This window comes from Pinus tabuliformis, chromosome 4_2 (assembly GCF_031772625.1).
Source record: "Pinus tabuliformis cultivar Carrire ecotype Pingquan chromosome 4_2, CPIR1, whole genome shotgun sequence".
Classification (NCBI taxonomy): Eukaryota; Viridiplantae; Streptophyta; class Pinopsida; order Pinales; family Pinaceae; genus Pinus; species Pinus tabuliformis.
Genome location: NC_142304.1, coordinates 458250134 through 458275431, shown reverse-complemented (window position 1 = coordinate 458275431; position 25298 = coordinate 458250134). Strand labels below are relative to the sequence as shown.

Genomic DNA, 25298 nt, shown 5'->3' with positions numbered 1-25298 from the left:
ATTGTAGAATATAGTTCTTGTTTTAACGCCACTCCTGCAGCAAGTATTCATTTGTAGTCTTTTCAATGATAACTGTTGATGTTTTCATTGTACAGTAAAGATGTGCTTCGCCGTAAGCTGCTCTATGCAATCAGTGCTGATGCAGGATTTGATCTTAGCTAAGCAGTAAATTTGATTCCTCAGTGCCACTTGATTCCATAATTGCTTGTCATGTTGCTTATGGAGATTTACTTATAGTCATTTTATATATGACCTTATTCCAAGAAGCAATGAAGTTGAGTTGTGGTGATCAACAGCAAGTGGAAGGGTATAAAGTTGTAGATGTTGATTGATGTAAATATAAATTGACATTCTGGCAGTGGAGTCATGGGTGGCTAACACTAGTTTTGTCATAATGTTTCATCGTAATGATATATACAGGGGGATCTGTTTGTTCTACATGATCAGATTTACTTGTATGGAGCAGCAATGTAGATCCAGGTTGGCTTCAAAACATATGAAAATAATATCTACAAAGCATTTCATTCTACAAATTGCTGTCTTTGGAGGAGAGAATAATGTACAACAGTAATAGCTATCCCTACAGTATGTGTCTTCTGTGGTCAGATCATTCTAATCCATTCTCTAGAAATGTTGCAAACAGCTGAAATTTTGAGAATGCTTATATGCTTCCCAGAGGTCTGATAGCACAGAAGACACTTGCGCTCAATCTTGAAGTGTATTTCACCATGCTACACAGGTTGGCATATGTAGGGTATTGTAAATGATGTAATTGTCAATAATTTATTTGCCAGCAGCCTCCCATTTTGTGCCATTTTGTTCATATAATTGCCATTGAGATGTCCTGTCATTTCGTTTAATTTTTGTAATGGCAAAAGAGGCCGAGGCAGTAATAAGAATGATATTTCATCTTAAACCATGTAAAAGATGCAGAACATGTGTCATACATCTCAACTTTCATGGTAATGCTAAAGATGATATCCTGCAGTATTTGGAGATTATATTCTATACAATGAGTGCTGAATTTCTATTTAGCTTTGCCTTAACAACATGACGAGAAAGATACCAACCTTGCAAGCATTCCATGTGAAAATTGTGGGATATCGAATATTTGGTTAATTTTGCTGAAATCCAATGAAATCTTTTCCCTGCACCCATGGAAGTTCTTGCATGCATGTACTAATGCAATAGCAAATAAGTGCAAGGTAAGCTTTGTGATTAAGATATATAAACCATGAGTGAGTTCATTTTGAAGCAATTATTATTATTATTATTATTATTTTTGTTTTAATTCAGTAAATCATTAAAAAGATTTACCTTCTGTATTTATATCTTGCAAATTACTTTCATTATTAGTATGTCTAAGTTCCTGATTGAGAAAATTATGTATAGTCAATGGTGAATGAAATAATTTTCTTAGTTGTAGATGCTCAAGCATCGTGAGCTTGGGTTTATAGGTCATTGAAATGATCATTATTATGTATTCGTGAGCTAACTATCAGTTCATATTGACATGAAAATTGTACGAGTTGTGTAGAAAATAGTTTATTGGAGTTGTTTGATACTATCAGTGTGCTAGAACATTTGATTGATAGATGACAAATGCGGTATTATTAACAATGCTCAAGAATTCCAAATTCTTACAACTTACAATGATGAAAAAAATTGAAATATTGAAAGGCATATTACAATGATAACACTATATTAATTATGTGAAGGCACTGCTCGGACATAGCATAGGAGATGAACAAAATGTCTTTCAATGCCGACTTAAAAGGTTCTTGGGTTCCTATTTACATTTGTCTAACATGATCTATTTTGTAGTTTTTTAAAGGTAATACAATAATATATGGATTCTGAACATACAGAAGTCACGGGCACAAGGGTATTTTTATGCTTGAATGCTGATTTGTGAATTGAAGTATATTCTTTCCTTTTTATCGTTGTAGATTGAAAAAAAACTTTGACACACTGCATACATGTCTTGAGGAGTGAAAAGCTGATTTTATAGTAATTTACTTCAAATCATATTTTAATAAGTTTGATTGGACAAAAATAATACAAAATGAGTAATTTAATGTGGACAAATCCACCTCTTTTTTCTGGTTGAAATTCTTGAAATACAATGTGAATTTTCCCAGGAATCATGGTTTTGCCTGGTTATTGCAAACTTTAACCCTAGGGGTTTTGGCCCATTTTGAGTTGGATCAAGGCAGAACTGAAAAAGTTAATTGTTAGAAACATAGTGTTTGTCCATTTATCACTCCAATACAAAATAGAAAGCACTGCTAGAACACAGCAATGAGAATAATTAAAATCTATTTCAATGCAACTCTTAAACATGACTTTTTTGTTCATATTAACAGCAGCTTAGTAATGTTAAGTTGTAGTTGTAAAGTACTTTGGTGATACCCATATCTTTTGTGTACAAGTGAATCAATGGCACATAGCAAACATTTTGGACTTTTGTTAATGGTCATTTGGTATGAAATACATGTAGATCAATCAAAAGTTCTCTTCCCTAAAGACGTGATGCCGGAGCATCCTACTTAGAATATTATTGTTCATTTGGTTGATTTAGAGGGTGATGTTTTTAATTATTTTTAGGAATCATGTATAGATTGAGTGAGAAATATATGTGTGAGGTTTTCAGTTGTGAAATATTCTCAACTATGAGAATATCAGGGATAATTGATATGTGTAGATCTTGTAGAGATCTTAGGGATTACGAGATCCTCAAATAGGAATTAGTTGAGTAAATTATGGGAAAAATCATGGATTTAGTATAATCCATAATTATGTAATTAATCTATAAATGTAAGCCTGTGAGGAGAGTGAAAAACAAGTGTTAGAGAGAGCTAAGTAGTGGGGAGAATAGATCAGAGCACGAGATGTTCTAAATATATATGTAAATACTATTATGAATGAAAGGATTTTTGTGTTCAAAACTTGTTTCTGCGTGATATTTTATTATGTGATTTGATTTTATTGATTCTTTAAATCGTAGGCTGAATCCTCTGTTAAATATAGGAAATTGTGTGTGAAATTAAAACCTTTAGTGGAGTCTAGTGTTTGAGGATCGCTTGGACAAAGGCTTTAATTTGTTGATCGCCGATTGAAAGTGGACAAAGATTGAATGAATTGATAAATCATCATTGATCATAGGGTGGATCAATGATGATCTATTTGGGAGAAGATCGACGGTGTTCGTTGGTGAATGTGCACGGACTTTAACACAAGAAACAAACCTGATAACATTTTAAAATCGAGTTAATTGATAAATCGATTGTGACCATTGAAGTGATCTGACGGTAATCGTGTTGGAAGATGCACACAGTTCAATCCAGCTTTCAGACGTGATATTTTATGGATTGTGATTTAATCTAGTTGAATTTTGGATCAATCATAGCCGTTTATTATGAATGGACGATATCCGACGGATATCACTTTGGAACATGTGTGCTGGTTAGCATTTAATTCGGGCGCGATAAGGTTTGAACTGGATTGTAATTTGTTTGGGATCCACACAAGAGATCAGGGTCTAAATAGTTTGGTAAACAGGGGTTTTAATTATTTAAATTCCGGATTGGTGTAATCGGTGCAACTTCACTTCATCAAAGTGGTATCGAAGTAGAAGAAGATTCTGCGTGAAGTATGATTATATTGCAAATTTGTTAGTGTTAAGACTATAATTTTTATGCAGAGTAACAGCAAAAGAAGGTGAGAAGATTTGCAGCAGCCTAGAGCAAGGAGTGCTCATATGGTTCCAAATAAGAGAACCAGAGAAATGCCAAAAGATTGAGCTCAAAGGAGAAGCTTGGTGAGGTATCGTGTAGTAGGGAGGACTTGTTACTGTAGAGGTTTTGTTGCAGCTCATGAATGTTGTTACGAGAGACCAAGAAAGCATATGACAAGGAAAATCAGAGGCGCAGCGGAAGCAAAAGGAAAAGAAGAGGAGTCAGTTTTAGAATTTGATTGAGGTAAATATTTTCTTTTATTGAATTTTGAATATTGATTTAAGTTTGAAGAATTAGTGAAAATGAACATGGAGAAACTTAGGAAAGGTTCAAATAAATGTCAGATGAGTCATGAAGAGCGTAGGATAAGTATCGCAGTGATGAGAGCGGAGTTAAATATACTACAGGAATGGTTTCAAGAGAAAGAGAATAAAGACCGAAGACATGGATGGAGAATAAGGAAACGGGTTAAGTGGAATCTATTGCAACAGAAAGGGAATGCTATGTTGATGAACAAACTTGAACAAATACATATTTCTTTGTTGGAGGAGAGACTCATAGGAATTGAGTCACAACAAAGAGGATTTGCTGAAACCCAGAAATCCCATGGTGGGAATTTGGTGCTTGAAGCATCAAAAGAGACCGAAAGGTTAACTGATAGTTTGTCTGTGAATGTAGGTATGGTACTAAATAAGGAATTTGTTACTATATAGACAACTAATGACCATTGTTATGATCAAGAAGTCTTTTGTGAACCTGAAGGAAATTGGGATCATTTTTTTTCATTCCATAAAGTTGAGTTTGCTTCTCAATTAAAGAAGGAAACAGTAGCTAAAGAGACATAAGCCAAAAAAGTTGAGACCAGAGAAATTGTAACAAAAGGAGGAAAGGACACCATAGAGAACATCCATTGTGTTGATGTGATTAACAAAGAGGAATTACTCCTAGAGCATGGTGGAGAAAATTGCTTTACAAATATACAGAATTTGGTTGATAGTTCGAGTAATGATGATGGTAAACTTTCAGATTTAGTTCTTACTAATTTTAGCACGACAGAGTTACCTAGCAAAGCTATAGGTACAAACGATGAACTAGTTCGAGACTCATTCAAAATTTGGAAACCAGGAAAATGGGTATTCAAGTTTACACATGTAGTCCACGAGTCTATATTTTCAGAACAAAGGATGATAAGGTATGGAAAGTCAAGAATCATGTTTAATAATTCTCTGAAGATATTATTCTGCGAATTTAATGCCAAACTACATGATGAAGTTATTCTTTTGAAGGACCATCAACAAAACAGAGTTTGGAATCTTGGAGGTAGCAAGTCATTCAGACTTATGGCTGTCACATTACTACAGAAAAGTGACAGACCTCATAGGCAAGAGTCTATGATTTTTTTTCTACATCGGGAGTTTGATGCAAAAACATCTTGCTCAAAATATTATTATTCATTTGGTTGATTTAAGGGGTGATGTTTTTAATTATTTTTAGGGATCTTGTATAGATTGAGTGAGAAATCTATGTGTGAGGTTCTCAGTTGTGAAATATTCTCAACTATGTGAGAATATCAGGGATAATTGATATGTGTAGATCTCATAGAGATCTTAGGGATTATGAGATCCTCGAATAGGAATTAGTTGAGTAAATTATGGGAAAAATCATGGATTTAGTATAATTCATAATTATGTAATTAATCTATAAATGTAAGCCTGCGAGGAGAGTGAAAAACAAGTGTTAGAGAGAGCTAAGTAGTGGAGAGAATATATCAGAGCATGAGATGTTCTGAATATATATGTAAATGATGTTATGAATGAAAGGAGTTTTGTGTTCAAAACTTATTTCTGTGTGATCTTTTATTATGTGATTTGATTTCGTTGATTCTTTAAATCGTACGCTGAATCCTTTGTTAAATACAAGACATTGAGTGTGAAATTAAAACCTTTAGTGGAGTCTAGTGTTTGAGGATCACCTGGACAAAGGCTTTAATTTGTTAATCGCTGATTGAAAGCCGACAAAGATTGAATGAATTGACAAATCATCATTAATCACAGGGTGGATCGATGATGATCTATTTGGGAGAAGATCGACGGTGTTTGCTGGTGAATGTGCACACACTTTAACACAAGAAACGAACCCGATAACATTATAAAATTGAGTTAATTGATAAATCGATTGTGATCGTTGAAGTGATCCGAAGAAAATCACATCGGAAGATGCACACAGTGTAATCCATCTTTCGGACGCGATATTTTATAGACTGTGATTTAATCCAGTTGAAATCTCGATCAATCGTAGCCGTTCATTATGAATGGATGAGATTCGATGGATATCGCTCTGGAAGATGCGCGTTGGTTAACATTTGATTGAGACGCGATAAGGTTTGAACTGGATTTTAATTTGTTTGGAATCCACACAAGAGATCGGGGTTTGATAGTTTGGTAAACAACATTTTTAATTGTTTAAATTCTGGATTTGTGTAATCGGTGTAGCTTCACTTCATCAACATGTCTTAGACAATAATTTTAATTGATAGTTCAGCCTTTGAGTCTTCTTTGTATAATCTAGTTCAAATATTTCTTTATAAATGAACATTTCTGTGTGATAAAATATAATCCTCATAGCAATATTGAATCTGTATTTGTCCATTTTTCTTTAGTGTTTAACCTTGCTGGCCTTTTAGGTTAACACTGAAATTCAATGAGCATGAAGTATATTGTAGATTCAATTTTTTTCTTTCCATTATTTAAAGTGAAGATTGATAAACCTGTTAATATACAAGTAGTTACTCGTGTTACGTAGAATATTCAAGCATTAGCCTTGCATCATATGACTTTTCCCTGTCAATATATAGATATTAACAAAATAGATTTAATTATTTGAAATCAAATTCCCTAATTTATTATCCTTCTCAATTTATTTAGCTTATTATTATTTTTTACATTTTTAATTAGCTAATTTATTTATAAATTATTATTTATCTTTTATAAAATTTATTTTATTTATAAATTCTAAAGACATCATCTTTTTCCATTTCATAAAGTGTATAACAATAGTAATAATAATAAAATATATATCGATTCTTTCCAGAGTGGAGGAAATATGTCAATTGTATTGAGATGGCATATTGTGCCGACAGCTGAGCATAAATATGAGTCTTTTTATTAAGTTTTCTCCGTTGGGAAAATATATTTTCTAGCTTCTCTCTTCTCACCTAAAATCATACAAGTTTTGGTTTAGAATTTGTTCTTAAAAAAGAACTAATTTGTTTTAGAATAATGAAAGTAATATAATATATAAGAGTTGTTCTTAGAAAAATGTGTTTTTTTAATAAATGGTATAGATTTTAAAAGTTTGTTAATATTTTGAATGTTAGAAGTGTTTTTTTTCCTAATTTCTTTTTAGTAATCGTAAAATTCTGAAATGAATAATAAGAAAGAAGATTAATCCCCTAATTAGGGTGAACAAAAACATGTGAATGGAGGTTGGGAGGGGTGCCTACCACCCAATTGGCCCCCACTATAACTAAGAGGTGTAGGGGTGGTGTAGCTTGCCCCTCCCATGCACCAAGCATGCAAAGCATTACTTCACACTTCAATCTTGCTATGTCTTAGGAATGTGTTTAGCATTCATGCCATATTCAAATTCCTCCCCCACCATTGGTGGAGTTAACTTTTTTTTTTTTTTTCATGAAGGGGTACACAATTGGTATTTAGTTGTTTATAGGACGACGTGATCTTTGGACCTGTACAAACTAGGGGTTTTGTGCTTTTGGCGATTTAGTGAGAGTGATCCATGCGTGCATGTCAGATAAAACCTTCTTTGGACCTGGTTGCTTACATTGGTTGCTTAGGGCATTGGATGGAGATTCTCAACCAGGGGTTGGAGCCTCTATGCAATGCCATTTTGTGATTCTATGGAGACATTAGGAACTGAAAGAGGTTGAAGCCATAATTCAATTGTTTGCATGAGGATTCTTGTTGGCTTCGACAAATTGTGGAAGTGGGCTCAGGGTATTGATTCCTCTTTTGTCCTCTAATTATTTGAATTTTTTTGTGCTTGTGTGGAGCTTAATTTCTGCCATGATCTTTTCTTGTTTATGGGGGAGTTATGCACTCTGAGTTTAATGTATTCCTAGTTTTTGGTGGCTTTGGTGTCTCTCTTGTTCTTGTGAATCTTTGGATTTATGGGGCACTCGTTAGGTGGTGGGTCTCTGAGCCACAAAGTATTATGTTTTTGGTCTACTTGCTTGAGGTTGTTCGGGTGGGTCTATTGGTCCTGTAGTGGACGAGTCTCAATTAGTTCCCACTGGGATGGTGTTAGTTCTCTTTGGGTGAGTCAGTTAGAGATCATGCAACTTGTTTGTTTGGACTTTAATGCCGCACCGAAGGATTCGTAGTTGAAGAAGTGGGGATGGTCGTGGCCAACAAGGTCGATCGTGTGCCCATGCTTAGGCATAAGAAGTGACTACCATTTTTCACATAGTGACTTCTTCGCATGTTCAGGAGGAGGTTTGTCAAAGGTAAACTTATGCATCATATGATTGATAAGTATATTTAGATTGAAAAATTATCAGGGAGGTTTTTAGCTGGGTTCCTGATCCTAGTCACACACTAAGGAAAGACATAATCAATACTTGTATTCCATCACCCTCCATTGGTAGATGAAGAATCTTTTGGGTCGAGTCCTAAAAGAAAAACATGAAGATTGGAATGATATGATCTCTTCCTTACACGAGATCGAGAGGGTGCAATGCTACCAACATTACTATTTGGAGCGATTCGATGCACTCTAAGCCCCCCTAGAAAGGCATCTCCAATGTGAGCTTAAGCCTCTTGCTACAGTTGGTACAAGTGTTGATTTCTGGTAGCATCGGATGTGCTGTAAGTCTCAAATTTTGCAGGGAGTCTTGGGCATATGTATTCCAAAGAACCTAGAAAGTGTTTTGGGAAATTCGACACAGAAATAATTTTATTAAAATATTTAATTATTTTTAATGGGAACCTAAGTCTAAACTTAGGAAAATAAAATAACTAATGGGTATTAATCTAAGTGTCGGTGTAACTTCTAGAAGAAGATGAGGATCAAGCAAAAATAATCTTAGCCACTAATTAGCTTATAATTTGAGTCGTTGAATGTAAAGGAGGAGATTATTTAAGGAGGCTTGAGGGTCATTTGGAAAGGCACAGAGTGAGTTCAAAAGTTCGATTTTCTGAAGCAGAGCAACTACCAGGAGAATTTTGATAATGAGCTTTTGCAGAGAGGGGTAGAGGGAGTTTTCGTTGAAGGATCTTCTCCGGAGCCAAGAATACTCAGCAAAGAGGCAAACACACACACATAGAGGAGGAAACGCAGAGGGCAGAGAGGGTGACGCAAAGCTAGGAAGGGCTCACACAAGCCCCACATAGAGTAGCACAACAACTTCCAGCACATATGTCTGAATTTGTTGAGGGAGCTGACGTTTCTGAGCCGAGAGGGTTGGAAAAGGCTCCTGGAGGCAGATCGATTCTCAGTTGAGTTGATGTACTGACTTAGAGTCTGACGCAAGGGCAGCGCAAAAGTAGCCGGGAACTCATAGTTTAGCTCATGGATCAGTCAGGACTTGTATTGTAGAGTGAGGTAATCTCACCAGCGTCATCTGCTAAGTGAATTACTCTGTAATTGGATTATCGAGAGGGCATCCAATGGTTGTATTCATAAATACTTCGGCGTAATAGTAAAAACCCTCGGATCTGTTGCACTGGTTTTCCTGCATTGGGTTTTTCCAGGGACATTTGTCCAAAACCGTGTCATTTATGTGTATCTTTCTATTGTTCAGTTTCTTGTTTCATCATATAATTTAATTGGTGTAGGTTGCAGTGTATGTATTTCGATGTTTGTCATAGGAAACTACAAATAACTTGTTTGTCATCAGTATTGTAGTAGGAATTCCCGGGTTTAAGGAATTCTCACACGGTATCAGACTAGTGCATGTGAGACAAGAAGAGTGTTGCTAGAGAACCCAATGCTGAGTAGAGAAGGATATCGAATAAGCTATAGGAAGCAACAGTTTGAATCCCCAAAAGGGTTTGCACAATCTAATCCAAGAGGGATGAATTTTCATGGTAGTCTCTCCCTCAGTGAGTCGATAGAGGAAGGGCTACCAGATTGAAATCTTGTTGTGGCAGAGGGAGCAACGTTGAAGCCTCAACGTGAGGAAGAGCTGGTGGGACGCAATTTTTCTGTAGGTCGTTTTGCTGGGGAAAAAATGTCAGAAGAGAAGAGAAGCATAGTGAGAGAATTTTTTCCTTAGTAGACTTCCTGCCAAGAAGTTCGTTTTCTTATTGGTTGAGCAACAGTAGTAAGAAGCAGAGAGGAGCAGTTGACCATTTTCATGGGAGAGATGTCAACCAGTGGGTGGAGAGATCAAGACAGGTTGGATGAAGCATCCAACTACATCATCTGGAAGGCGAGAATGTCATTCCTTCTAGATGAGCATGCTCTCAAGACATATGTCGACAACGTGGTGGCTGACCCTGCAGATCTAGATCCACTGAAGAAGTACAAGGAAGAAATGGCAAGGGCTATGAGAACGATCCTCGATGGAGTGAATGATCATGTGGTTTGTCACATCGCTGGTAGAGGGATTGCTAAGGAGATGCGAGATGCATTGTCTTCGTTATATCAAAGATTTTCTGAGCAACATAAGATGCACGTCGAGTAGAAACTGAGATCTGCACAGATGCAGAAGGGGGACCGCATAGATCCGTTCCTCACAAAGCTTCAGGAGACCTAAGATGAGTTATCAGTTGTGGGGTGTTCACCTCAAGACTCTGAGTTGGTTAGAATAGCCCTCAATTCTATCTTAGATGAGTGGCAAGTCTTTGTCCAGAGTATCCTAGGCAGGGCGACTTTGCTGAATTAGGATGAGATGTGGGCAGCGCTCAAACAAGAGGAACTGAGGAGAGACTTGGTCAAGTGTAAGATTGACAGAAGCAACAACAGTGGGTCGAAGCCCAAGGAGGAGGAGGAGAATGCAGCCCTTGCATCAAAGGGGCAACAAGAGCAGCGAAGACGTAAGAAGGATGTCTCGAATATAAAGTGCTTTAGGTGTGGTGAAATGGTTCACTACGCAACACATTGTCCTCTCAGGAAGGAGGACAAAGATGAGAAGCATGATCCAAAGCCTGCACTCGTGACAATCGAGGAGGAGTTTTCCATGATAGCCAAGATACCTCTAGAAGGGAGGTGGGCTGATTTAGAGTTGTAGTTCGAAAAAGCTACAGATGGGAGGATCCTTGAGGAACCCACCTCTCAGATCGATTCCTTGATACATGGGCCCAAATTAGAAGTAGCAGGATGGACTAGTGTCTAATGGTGTTGAGGAGTGTCAGAGAGACAATTGTAGTGGCTAGGAGTGCTAGAGACTGAATAACGCGGAGTAGAGTTGGCAACAGTGCAGATGGCACAGAGCAGAGGTCAGCAACAACGTAGTAGATTCATAGGGTCAGTGCAAAGACTAGCAGCAGTCACGCTCCATTATTCACATGGTATCATACTAAACACAATTAGTTCAGTAATTTGGGATGTTTTTCCATTGTTGATGTAGTAGCAACGACAATTTGCAGTGTAGGGCTAGATGGCAGTGCTAGTGCCAACATCAACACAAATAAAGAAATTTAGAGGGAGTTGCAGTACAGATGCAATGTTGACAGTGGTAGGGTTAGCAGCAGTACAAATGCAACATTTGCGCAATGGTTGGTGGACAACATATCAGACACAAATAACACATAGGGAGATGTTATAGAACAAAGTGATGCTTCAGCAGGTTGCTTGGCTAGAGCACATTCCTCACTAAGAGGGAGTGTTGATTTTTGGTAGCATTAAATGTGCTCTAAGTCTCAAATTTTGTAGGGAGGCTTGGGCACATATATTCCAAAGAACCCAGAAAGAATTTTGGGAAATTCCACCCAAAAACAATTTTATTAAAATAATTAATTATTTTTAATGGGACCCTAAGTCTAAACTTAGGAAAATAAAATAATTAATGGGTATTAATCTAACTGCGGGTGTAACTTCTAGAAGAAGACAAGGATCAAGAAGAAATAATATTAGCCATTGATTAGCTTATAATTTGAGCCGTTGAATGTCATTTGGAAAGACACAGAGTGAGTTCAAAAGTTCTGAAGCAGAGAAGTTGCCAAGAGAATTTTGATAGTGAGCTTTTGCAGAGAGGGGTAGAGGGAGTTTTGGCTGGAGGATTTTCTCCAGAGCCAAGAATACTCAACAAAGAGGCAGAGATACACATAGAGGAGGCAATGCAAAGGGTAGAGAGGGTGACACAGAGCTAGGAAGGGCTCACTCAGGCCACACGCAGAGCAACACAACAACTTCCAACGGAGAGGTCCGAATTTGCTGAGGGAGCTGATGCTTCTAAGTCAGGAGGGCTGGAAAAGGCTCTTGGAGGTGGATTGATTCTCAGTTGAGCTAATGCAACAACTTAGAGGCTGACGTAGGGCCCACATAGGGACAATTCAAAAATCGTCGGGGAACTCATAGTTCAACTATCGGATCAACCGAGACTTGTAGTGTACAGTGAGGTAATCTCATCAGTTTCTTTTGCTAAGTGATTTTCTCTGTAACTAGATTGTCGAGAGGATATCTAGTAGTTGTATTTAGAAATACTTCAGCTTAATAATAAAAAACCTCAGATTTGTTGCACTTACTTTCCCAAATTGGGTTTTTCCAGGGACATTTGTTTAAAAACAACTTCCATTTGTGTGTATCTTTTTCTCTTGTTCAATTTCTTGTGTTGGCATATCATTTAATTGGTGTAGGCTGCAGTGTATGTATTTCAATGTTTGCCATAGGAAACTGCAAATAACTTATTTGTGTAAATCTAAAAAGTAGAAGAAATATCATTAGTGCTGCAGTAGGAATTCCCGGGTTTAAGGAATTCTCACAACAAGTGCATAAAAACTAGCTCTTGTGACTTCTTATGGTTCTTGATTTCACATTATAAAAGTCCTATGGTGGACATTTTCTGTTATGTCTAGTTTCAGTTACTCTATTTGATATTTCTCCTTTTAAATTAGTGGCCAACTGATCCGGTTTCCCTCGTGGTATATTGAGGTTGGTAGTATTTTGGACAATGTGATTATCAATGATGTACTCTGAATTTCAAAGCTAATACCAAACTTACAAAAAAGAAGAAGATAAGGCTCTTTTTTCAAGTGGTGAGGTTATTTAATTGATTACAAATATTATTAAGGGCTCATTAGTACAAGGAATAGGTGTAAGAAAAACGTTTGGTGAACTTAGTCATAGTTTCAGAAGGCTTCTGACATTTGAAATGATAGGTGTACGAGAAGACTCATGTAGTGCTTTCCTTGATAATGTAAACGAATATGGCTCATCAACAGCATCCATTCATTTTTTGAAGATAATGTAGTTTTTGATAGACTCATAGAAGACATGAATATATTTTAATAATTGTATTTGATCTGTAAAGTGTTATGGATATTCCGCTAGAATAGTTTGTCATAACATATTTGATAAATTATTGAAATATTTATTATAAAGGTGAATTTACTTTAGATCTCAGATTTTTTAATTATTTGTCTTATGCTTAAATATATGAAATAGTTGAAATGCGAAAAATAAAGAATATAAACACACACACAAACCATCCATAAATAAACATAAGATTTCTCCTCTAAAATTCGTAGGGGAGAAAACCTATCTAGGAGGTCAAGTTTCTCTACTCTCTTTTCTCTAGTATGAAATTCTCAAATAGAAAGAAAAAGGTACCCTCTGTGGAGTTACCCATTAGATAAATTTTGAGGTCTAAAATGGGTCTCCTAAGGAATATTATAAAATAATAATGAAAATAATAAAAAAAGATTAGATTACCTCATTAAGTTTTGGAGGGCAAAAATAAAAAACTAATTTTTCAACTCGTATTTTCAATTTATCTCCCTATGATTTTACTCAAATTTCAAGTAGGAGCACTTGTTAGATGCGCAATTTAATTTTCCATCCAAGGAGTATTTTTGTTGCATACTTTCGATGGACCCTACTACACAAAAAATGTGAAATACATGAAAAAACATGATTGCAATCACATTTGTTCATGTATTTAACATTTTTCATGTAATATGGTCCATCAAAAGTATGCAACATGGGTACTCCTTGGATGAAAAATTAAATTTTATATCCAACAATTGCTCATGCCCAAAATTTGAGTAAAATTGTTGGGAAATAAGCTGAAAATTCGAGTTGATTTTTATTATTATTATTATTATTATTTTTATATATTTACTTTTTTACCCCAAAAATGATGAATCATCCCCATGGTTGACATCATCATATTGAATCTTATTGGTTCTTATAAAGTTGATTTTGTTGTACATTTTTGTTTTGAGACCCATTTTTTACCTCTAAATTTCTCTAATGTAAGATCTGCGACCTATAAGGTGATTACATAATCTTGTCCCCATCTAATCTCTTCATGTATTTTAAATTTTTCTTGGTGTGGACCTACTCAAAAATATGTAGAGTGGGTACTCGTGGATGCGAAATCTAATTCCACATACAACAAGTACATACACTTGTCGTTTGAGTAAACCTACAGGGAGATAAGTAAAGAATATGACTAAAAAATAGTATTCTTTTCTCTCCAAAAATATTCTTCCCTAGGGATGACATCATCATCTCGAATCCTTTTGGTTCTCTTAAAGTTGACTTTTTAGTACATTTTTCATTTTAAGGCTTTTTTTTTTTTACCTCAAAATTCCCCTATTGAGAGTTTGAGATTCCCCACATTCACTACTGAGTAAATGCATATGTACAGGGGTGGTTTAAATATGTAGGCATTATCTCCCCCTTTTCCAATATTTTAAAAGGACCATATTGCAAAGCCTTGATCTTTTTACAATGACCTTGTAGCATTTTCTTGTTCAGCTATAACTAAACTTTATTTTCCACTTTAAATGACTTCTTTGTTATGTGTTGATCATGCCAACTTTATATTCTTTCCATGAATTCTTCAACATTTGTTGTACTTGTGAATGGATCTGACTAATCTTCTCAACAATTTTTTCTACTCTTAGTGCGTATCTTGTGAGGTCTTCCCTCACTCCTCACTATTGATATACATATAAGGGTAAAGGTGGCAAATATTTAGAGCAAGTTTCGAAAGGTGACTTACCAATAGAAGTGTGGACTACTTTGATGTAGGAGAGTTCTATGTAGTTCATATTTTCATCCTAGGTCTTTTGATGTTTTTTATTGTAACCCCTCTAAAGATGCATCAAAGTTATATTGGATATTGGCTACTTTTGTCTACCCATTTGTTTGTGGATGAAACATTGTAGATCATTTCATTGTCCATATTTTCCCACAATGTAGTCAAAATGCTTTGAGAAATCTGGTATCCATGTTTGAGATAATGCTCCTTGGTATCCCAAGTTGCACCTAGACCTGTTCAAAAAACATGTTTGTAGCATTTTGTCTTTTGATGTTCATTTTGCAAGTGATGAGAATGCACATCTTGTTGAACCTATCAACTACCAAAAATTGATAGGGATGTCCCTCTTATTTGTTGGTAAACCTTCCAAAAAATCCATGGAAATACTTCCCCAAGGTCCAGCGGGTACAAAAGAATATATAAACATTGCTTCTTGTTACTTGTCTTGTTGGTACAACATACATCCTCTAATACACTAGATACCATCTTCTTTCAATCTATGCTAGTAGACATACCTCTCTAAGTTGGTAACTATCTTCCCAACACCAAAATGCTTTACAATTTTCAAGGTGTCAACCTCTTTGATAAGCTACAATCATTCACCTTTAGGAACACAAAACTTGTTAAGCTTGTAAGTAACCCATTTTACAAACGATAGTCAACCTCGCTTTCACTTGAATCTTCTATATGAGTTTGGCCATGTAGCTACTGAAACACCTCATTGAAGTCCTCATCTTATTTTTATGCCTCTTTATATACATCATGGGTAAAAGGTGGGCTTGAAATCATGTTTTCCAACCTAGTTGTGTCGCCCTTCTTATATTTGATGACTAAATGACACTACTATAACAACTCCATCCACTTGTAATGTATGGTTTGTTGTAATTTGGCCTACAAATATTGTAGTAGGTGGTGATCTATGTGGATGGTGGTCTCGTCCATTAGATAATGTTTCCTCTTCTTGATAGCTTGAACTAAGACATAAAGGTCCTTGTTATAAGTATATTAGCTGATAATTGACCCATGAGATATTTTAGAATGATAACATAGGAGCCTTCCTCCTTGCATCAAGACTATTGCCATGGGATACCCACCTGCATTTGTCTCCACTTCAAAAGGCTTCTATAAGTTTGGTGGCATGAGAACTAGTGCTTGGATGATCACTTTTTTAAGCTTATCAAAATCCTTTTGTTGGTTCTTCACCCATTAGAAACTCTTACCACTCTTTTATATGTTTTGATGTGGTGTAGCTACTACTTAAAATGAAGCTATAAACTTCCACAACGATTGTGCTACCCCAACAAAGCTCTTAACTTCAATGACATTGGTAGAAATTAACCATTTCATGATGGCCTTCATCTTTGTCAGATCTATCTTGATATTTTTTCCACCGATCACATACCTAATATACACCAAAGGCTATTGAGGAAACTCACATTTCATAAGGTTAGCCAACAACTTGTGCTTCTTTAGATTCTCTAACACCTACATGAGATGTGAGGTGTGCTCCTCCCAGGTAGGCACTATAAATTAGTATATTGTCCAAATAGACTATAACAAATCAATCTAAATATGGGTGTAATACATCATTCATTAGTCTCATAAATTTAGCCAGCGCATTGCATAAACCAAATGGCATGACCATTCCTTCATACAAACTTTGCCTTGTCTTAAATGTATTGTTCTATGTGTCTTTTTCTTTGATGGATACCTAATGGTATCCCAATTTGAGATCTAATTTAGTAGAGGGCACTAATTCTTGAGTGTAATTTTGTTCAATGATTTATAGTTGAAACACATTTTTGGATTTCCATCCTCCTTGGGTAAAATTATGATACATGACCCACAATGTGAGGTGCTTGGTTAAATCGCATGTTGCTTCAGTAGTTGGTGCAACTACTTTTATATTTCATTTACTTCTAGAATTGACTATGTATATAGCCCAATATTTGGTAATAGGGAGTCTATCAATAACTCTATTTTTTGATCTCTTAGGTGGTATCCGTTTAAGCTCTTGGAACAATCCTTTGTATGCCTACAGCAACTCCTCCAACTAATGTCTTTTCTTGGCTTGGGTAGCACTTACTAGTGAGATCTTCGACTTGCCTTTATCCATGTTATTGATGCAGGACTTCCCATCTTTGATTAAGCAGTAGTAGTTGGATATTTACATGATGATTGCATCCCTCATAATACATATAGGGGCTTCCAAACACTATTCCATACACGTCAAGGGGTACTACATCTAATTCCACTTTGTCAATAAAATGAACACCTACAACAAAGTTAAATTTACATTGTTTCATTACCTTAATCCCAACATCCTTGTTTACCCATTCCAATGGATATGGGCTATGGAAATTCACAAACATTCAATCTAATTTTGTTGACTAGATCTATTGCTATGATATTAGCCTATGAACTGAAGTCAAACAAAGTGTCTATATTTTTCTTCTTTCACTAGATCTTAATGTGGAAGAGTTTAATCATCTTAGCCTCTTCTTGGTGATGAAGGATACTCTAATTCAACTCCTTTTTTCACTATTGTGAAAACAATATTCTTTTCCACTTATAACTTCTTTCAAGCTATTTGCTCAAACCTATGTCTAAAAGATTATTTTTCTTTGCATCCTTCTTGTAGTTCTTCGAGTAAGACTCTAGTGTAGTTTCCAACACTTTTCCTTACTATGTCCATCAACATTGTAATGGTTACAATTGTTGTTGGGATCCTTGCACTTATGTACAATTAGTATTATCTTCTTATCCTTCCCCTCTTTCCTTTTCTTTTTCCCCTCCTTAGAAGCTTCCTAGTGCTCTTTCTTCTTGGAATTACTTGCATGCCCTTTCTTGTGGCCTATGTTTTCTAGATGGTTTCCTTATACACATACCTAATGTTAAAAAATAATTAACAAAGCAATGACACACATACAATATTGCAGAAACAAAAAAACAGAAACACATAAAATAAAAGAGAGACAAATATACGTGGTTCAACCAATTTGGGCTACATCCATGGAGAAACAACAAGTTCTTCCTTTCATATTATCCAACAAAATGAAGAGATACAACCTACATCAAATCCAGTGTAATTTCCTCTTCCCTCTCACACAGTCTCCTCTCTCTTTCTTGCTCAAAGTAATAATAATACACATCCACAATACAATTCCCTCATATAAACCGAGGGTCACCTTTTAGGGAAAAAAACCTTAAATTAACATAACTTCTACCGTTATAATATCTTCCTAATTAACGACCTATATTGACTATGAAATTACAATATTTTACAAGGCAATTTTTTTATTTATTTTTAGCTTCAAGGGCACTGCCCTTGAACCCCTGTCGGGGGCTTGTTAGTCCTCGGACCCCCACAGGGGGGACAAGTCCCCCCCCCTCCCCCACACCCCCCGTGTGGAGGGGTGTACAATATTCTTCGGGTATGCACCTAGATGAAACAAGACCTCCGAATCAAGGAGATAATCAAGATCCACACCCAACACCTAATCTATTTTCCTTAGCTTGAAAATAATCACTTTATTTCATCAATGACTCTGTAGAACCCCCAGATACTTGAGGAGTGCATTTGGTTTCTTGAGAGATATACATAACATGATGCTCATCTTTCTAAACTATGTGGTGTAATCCTATACACTTTTCCCTTGCCTATACTTGATGTAGTTCCATGCGATCCATTAGTTCTCAATGTTCCTAATAGGGTAGAATTATGACTTAATGAGGGTTTTGAAGTCCAAATTAGTTACTAGTAGATCACCCTCTAACCTAAGGTTAAATCATGACCCTCTAAATTCTGTTTAGAAAATGATGACTTTGCTTTTCATCTATATCATAAACAAAAAAATAATATTTTGGTTTCTACAAGTTTTAATGCAATGATCTCACCTTGAAATGACCTTTTGTCCACTTTTTCTTCCACCTTGAATATGAACTATGAAGGGCTAAGGACATTAGAACTCGGTTTCTCTTTCTCAAATTCTTTCCTCAACTCCTTTTTTGCATCCTCATTATCTTCCAACTTCCCCTTTGATTTAATATCTGAGTTAGAGCCTTGAACCTCTCCAAATGTTCCAAGCTTGTTTTCTAGAGCCACCATGAGGAGGTTGATATTGTGATTTAGGTTGGAAACTTTTACTTCCAACCTCAAAAATATATCTTCCGCTGGATATTGAGGGTTATTTCGAATAGAGTCGCCGACCATGGCTAGAGTTATGCAGATTTATTCTTAAATATATCCTTGGATCCCTCACAGCTTGTCACAAAATGGTCCGAAGAAAACAACTTTGATATTGGTATGATTTGTAAATTGTTGTTGATAATTCTTTGAAAAATTCATCATAACAAATCTAATAAAATAATAAAATATTTATGACGAAGGTTAATTTTATTAGATCTTAGATTTTATAATTATTGGTTTATGATTAAATGGATGGAATCACTGAAATGTAGAATATAGAGAATAGAAAAATACTCACACACCACCGACAAACAAACATAATGTTTATACCCCATGAAACAAATATGAGAGTAAACTTAGCTAGAAGGAGAGGTTGCTTTGCTCTCTTTTCTCTAGTATGGAAATATGAAAATACAAAGAAAGAGGTACTCGAATGGAGATACCCGATACTAATGGTCTATAAGGCTATTACATAAAATTATCCTCCTTCGTTATGCTCTCAATTTCCCAATACTAGTTGCTTTTCTCAACTATGAAACAAATGGAATGCCATTGAATGAACCACCACTCCTCCTAGTGGCTTGATATTTAATGCTTGATCATTTTCAAGAGGTACGGGTAATATTTTGACTTTCTCAACCCTCAATTAAAGTTATCGTTTTCGACCTTCTAGAATCTTCTTGAAGTTCCAAATGTGTTTAGCTCCATATGTGTAACGGGGGTTGACATGGCATCCTCTCCTACCATGGTGGTCAACATGGTATGCTAACTGGTGGGATGCATATCTTTTGCATATGAGCATTTATTGATGCAATTTTTGTTTTGTTGGATTTTTTTATTTTTATTTATTTATTATTTATTTTATTTTTATGTTTTTGGAAAGATATCTCAATGTAGATTAGCAACAAGGGGTCGCAATTGAAACTCATAAAGTTTGGACCCTAAAAATGCCATTTCGAGCCTCAAAATGACACTAGAAGGTCTCAAACCCCAATTTTCCAAACTAGAACCTATTGCTAAAATGATTGTGCAAGCTAGTTCCTCTAGTTTTTTCCACTTTGAAAGAATAAGGTAGATGAAATATAATATAATGATTGAATCCATATCAAAATCAATAATTTAATATATAATTTTTCTAATATGAACTTTGTATGGTAGTTCTGAACGTTTGTTTGAACATATATATGATCTTCCATGAAGTTTGAATCATATAATCATTTCTGTGATTGTTAGCCTATATGATTTGAATATAAATATTGTAAAAATATATTTTTATCTTATTTGATCTAATTATGGATTGTGCAACAATATTACACTAAAATAAGTGTTTTTAATTCAACACAATTTATATTGATTTTTTATTTTCAAGTACAAAATATATTTGGAAGTAACATTGAATTTTTAAATTATAGGGTGATATCATCATGTCATTATTTATGTTTGGTGCTTGGAATAATACATTAACTCTAAACATGTAGGCATTTTAAGGTTATTTGTATGGTTTTCTTTGTAGTATACTAGTGTTTTAGACCACATTTTTAAAAATGTTGCAATTTTAAACCTAAAAAGAATGGTGCTATAATAGCATCACTTTTTAATTTAGTGGCAGTTGATTTTCAAATTTTGGTTGTAAAGATATTGGTTGACACTGATTGTTTAGGGCATGATCTTAAAGTCCACCTCGATTTCCTTCATCAAAAATGGTACTCTTGGTAGCATTGCCTTTTGATTTAGGGATTGATTTTAAGATATTGATTATAATAATAATACCGTTTGTTAAGACCAAGTTTTAAACAAGTTGTATTTTTAACCCTGGAAAAATGGTGCTATTGGTAGCATACTTATTGATGGTAAAGTTGTTTTTAATATATTTTTTTTAACATAACCAATTTTTATGGACACGGTTGCCAAATGTTGTATTTTTTATCCCCAAAAATAGTGCTACTAATAGCAACCCTTTTCAATTTAGACATTGATTTTTGTATGTTTAATGTGAAAATATGGCTTTCTAGGGCTAGTGTTCTCATTTTGAGAAAGCAGTTTCAATTAACTTAATAAGTATGTTACAACTTGGGATCAAAATGGGTGACATGGAGCTAGCTTGAACAAAAAAAGGTACAAAATATTTGAATTTAATGAAACAAAAGTTTATTGTTGCTAAATCATGCTAGCAATGTCCACTTCAAGTTCATGCCCAAAAATTAAGATCACGAATAAAAAGTCACAAGAGACTGTACATCACAATTTTTTTATGTTTTCACATCCATGAAAGATAGGAAAAATGAAAAAATATAAACACTATGAACCTTGTGTAAAACTTCAAGGATAATACCTAGTGCTTTATATTCAAGCCAAGATTTCAGTAAATGATGTGTGAATCACATGACAATGTGAGTGCAGTGAAAAATGAATATTTGTGAATAAATCTACTATTAGGCGAAAATACTTTAGTGGTATGTCAAGTACATCCATTATAGTGAAAATATTGACAGGGCTAAATATTCCTTTCCAGCTTCACAAGTTCACTTAGTGAAAATGTCTAATTAGACCTTCCTTTGTAGAAATGAGAACCCTTTGGTTATGGCTTCACTATTTTAATTTCGGGCATAAGAAATGAAATGTTTCCACCACACGATTTAAATGACAATATCAAATGCATGTAACTAATCTTGGGCAGAAGTGATGACTAAGGATGGTAATACAACTTATATTAATAGGAAAAGTCCACAATCACCATAAAAACATACCTATGTTGAATACTCTCATATTCCCCACAAAGCTGGAAAAACTTCATTACTATGAGACTTCTTTATGATTGAACCAACAATCTATAATGAAACAAGTTAGTCCAAAACAATTGAAAATTAATAATAAAGCATTTTCCGTTCTTATGAATTATATATTTCTCCCTCTCATTCTTTGCTTAGTGCGAGACTTTTATTTTCATAACTTAGATTTAGTTTAGTCAATAATAAATATAATCGCATAATAAAACTATAGGTAACTATGATATCTACCTACTCTCAACTAAAAAATGAATTGGAACCAATAATTGCACCACGCAACATAGAAACACACTTATGATTAGAGAACTCGATCATCCATTCTCCAAAATCAAAAGTAAATATCATAGTGGAGAGAGATCTTATAAAAGATACTTTTAAAAAATGGCCCAATGTCGGACATGTATCAAAGGCACTAGCTAAGGGAAAATAGTGCTTCCTAGATGGGATAGAACTGTAAATTGATAGTTGTAAAGGCAAGAATAATGGCATTGGAGATAACATTGTTTCCATAAAGAAGAGATATAGAAGATCATTCGAGCTTTTCTTGAGTATATGTCATGGGTTACTTCATTACTATAGTGATTGATACTCAAACATTGGCTCGAGACATTTTCTCTACACAATTTTACCTTAAAACAATTAGGGTCACTTTTTTCCCTTGTACCAATGACCATTTTTTAAACCTAACGTCCTATATTCCTTGGAACCAATAAAGGGTAGTACAATAATACTCCCCTATTGTCTATCAACTATATTGTTCACCACATTCTTAAAACCAAAACATAAGTGGAAAAATATTTACTAAATACAAGTCATCAATCAAAGCCCTTAAACACCCTCTAATATTTTACAAAATACTCAAGACTTCCTATATTAAATTTGATGTTAACATGTAAAAAATAAGTGAGTAATAAATAAAGCAACAAGATAATACATGATATAAATGTTACAACTCATAACGCCAAGAGCGTTGGGAGAAGTAGGAATAGCCCACAACTATGCTAAGATATGCAAGAACATTTGGCTAATAAGGGCCTCTTGCTTATATACGAAGATATCATACAACACCAAGAATGTCTTTGGAATGAATGTAACGATTCTATTTATAAAATATGTGTACGACATTTGGCATTTCAAATTTTCAATTGTGCGCTACCCTATCTTAAACTTTTCAATACATACAAATTTATTTTTTCCCTTACATTAATTATTCAACTCAAATGTGATTTGAATACTAAACTTTCCTAGTTGATTTCAAACTCTCATATAAAATTTTCTTCCACTTGTATTAATGTTTAAACACACATGAGATAAATTAAATAAAGAAAGTAAAACACCTTATGTTTTGACTTTTTTTATTTCTATTTTTTATCATTGGAATCCACTTATATAATATTTTCCAGAATTACAATTTTAGTTGGATGAAATTGTTGTTTTTAATGTAGAAAAAGATTCAAAAACCTGGAATACATTTACTACAGCTAGATTGTGCAATATTAGCATATGATATTTGCAATTCTATCCAAAATGTTTTTTGTTGAATTTTAGGCAAAAAGAACATTGGCTTCATTTGACTCTCCTTGAATGTATATGAGGATAACTCCTTTCATTTTGACTTGTTATTGTATATATCTAAACTCTCTTGTAAATAATTGGACTTTGGTGTGTTAGCATGTATATCGAAGTTCTCTTGCAACGAATTTGACTTATCCTTGTTTCTCTTCATATTGTGATGAATTACATCTTACATTGTTAAACTTATAGGAAAAACCCTTTCATTTTGACTTGTTATTGTATACATCTAAACTCTCTTGTAAATAATTTGACTTTGGCGTGTTAGCATGTATATCGAAGTTCTCTTGCAACAAATTTGACTTATCCTTGTTTTTGTCTCTTCATATTGTGATGAATTACATCTTACATTGTTAAACTCATAGGAAAAGTATAATGAGAAGATAGCACTTTCATTTAGAAATTAGCAATATATCTCTATATATCTGTTGGGTCCCTATAATACTAGTGATTACCCCATTACTATTGTAGTTATACCCCTTATTTATATTGTTGTGCCCCTATTACCCCCATATTGTTATTTCTGTGCCCCATAGAATCCCTCTATTGTTATTTTTGTGGCTTTATATTATTATTGTTAGGTCGGCTGGATTATATTGTGACTCCTTAGACTCCTGTATATAGAAAGGAGGTTTTGTCATTTGTATCATCCAAGAATTGTTCATTTATGTAATGTAAAGGAGGTTGCCCCCTCGAAGAGGCTGAATTCTAAGGCGTTGATCTATCTTTTCTATCTTTTCTTCAGCTGGTTTCATAACATTTGGTATCAGAGCTTTGGATTATAGGGTTTCGCTGCTCCAAACAGGTCATTGTGGCATTTTCGCTATAACTTTTTTTCTGTGACGTTTCAGAAGTCGCAAAAAAAACCCATTTGAGAAGAAATCGCGCTGAACCTTGGGTCCAGAGTTTAGAGCTTTTCACGCGATATTTACGGAGATATGATCTGAGGAAGTTGGTCTTTTTGCAGACTCCTGAATTACATTCAAAACAGGTGACCTGGGGAAAATCGTCATAACTTTCTCTCTGAGGATCGGATTGAAATTTCGTAAGAAGGTACAGAAAGAGGACGGAATCTAGTTTTTTTTTTTGTGTTTCAGATTCAAAGGTTGAAACAGTGACTCGTGGCACGTCGTACAAGTTCGCTCTGCTGAACCAGTCTAAAAGAAAGTCACTGTGGGAGATTTCACATAACTCTTCCTTGGAGAATCCAATTTGGCTCAGACTTGTGGCATTGGAAAGAGGACGCAGAAGGCTACTACAGGTAGCAATTTCAGAACTCGATGATCCGAAATTACAGAGATACATCAGATTCAATATCAGGCTTCTATAAAGTGAAAAAATGTGTGTAGTTTTTTTTTAAATTTTTGTGTAAGCTTGGTTTAACGGAATTCAAAGGGCATAGTAAAGCATTATTATCGGTAACTGATGCCCCAAGGAAAGAAAATTCAAACACCTAGTAAGGAACCTGAAAGCTCTAGCATGACTCATGAAGAAGAGGAAGAAATGCTACATGATATATCAAAATTACAAGAACAAGTACAACAAATGTCACGCTCACAAAAGCTAACAGAAGCTAAGATAAGTGGCATGGAATCTAAGGTAAATGGCGTGGAATCTAAGATAAAGGGCATGGAAGCTAAGATGGATGATTTGAAGATAGATTTGAAGACAGACATGGAAGAATTGAAGAAGTTGCTAGAAGAAAGGGTCACTAATGGTGAAAAGGTAGTAAAGGAAACTCATGATGAGAACAAAAGAAATGTTAATCATGATTCCATAGATGCTAA

The 25298-nt window shown here is 34.9% G+C and overlaps 1 protein-coding gene across 3 annotated transcripts in view; it reads left to right on the top strand.

The window, feature by feature from the left end:
• UPL6 (ubiquitin protein ligase 6) overlaps window positions 1-1001 on the top strand; it is a 395397-nt gene extending 394396 nt beyond the window's left edge. For all 3 annotated transcript variants that reach the window (XM_089428856.1, XM_089428854.1, XM_089428855.1), the window contains exon 26: window positions 96-1001. In XM_089428856.1, coding sequence (XP_089284982.1) covers window positions 96-162 — 67 coding nt within the window. In that variant the 3' untranslated portion in view covers window positions 163-1001. The remainder of the gene's footprint in view (window positions 1-95) is intronic.
• The last annotated feature ends 24297 nt before the right edge of the window (window positions 1002-25298 follow it).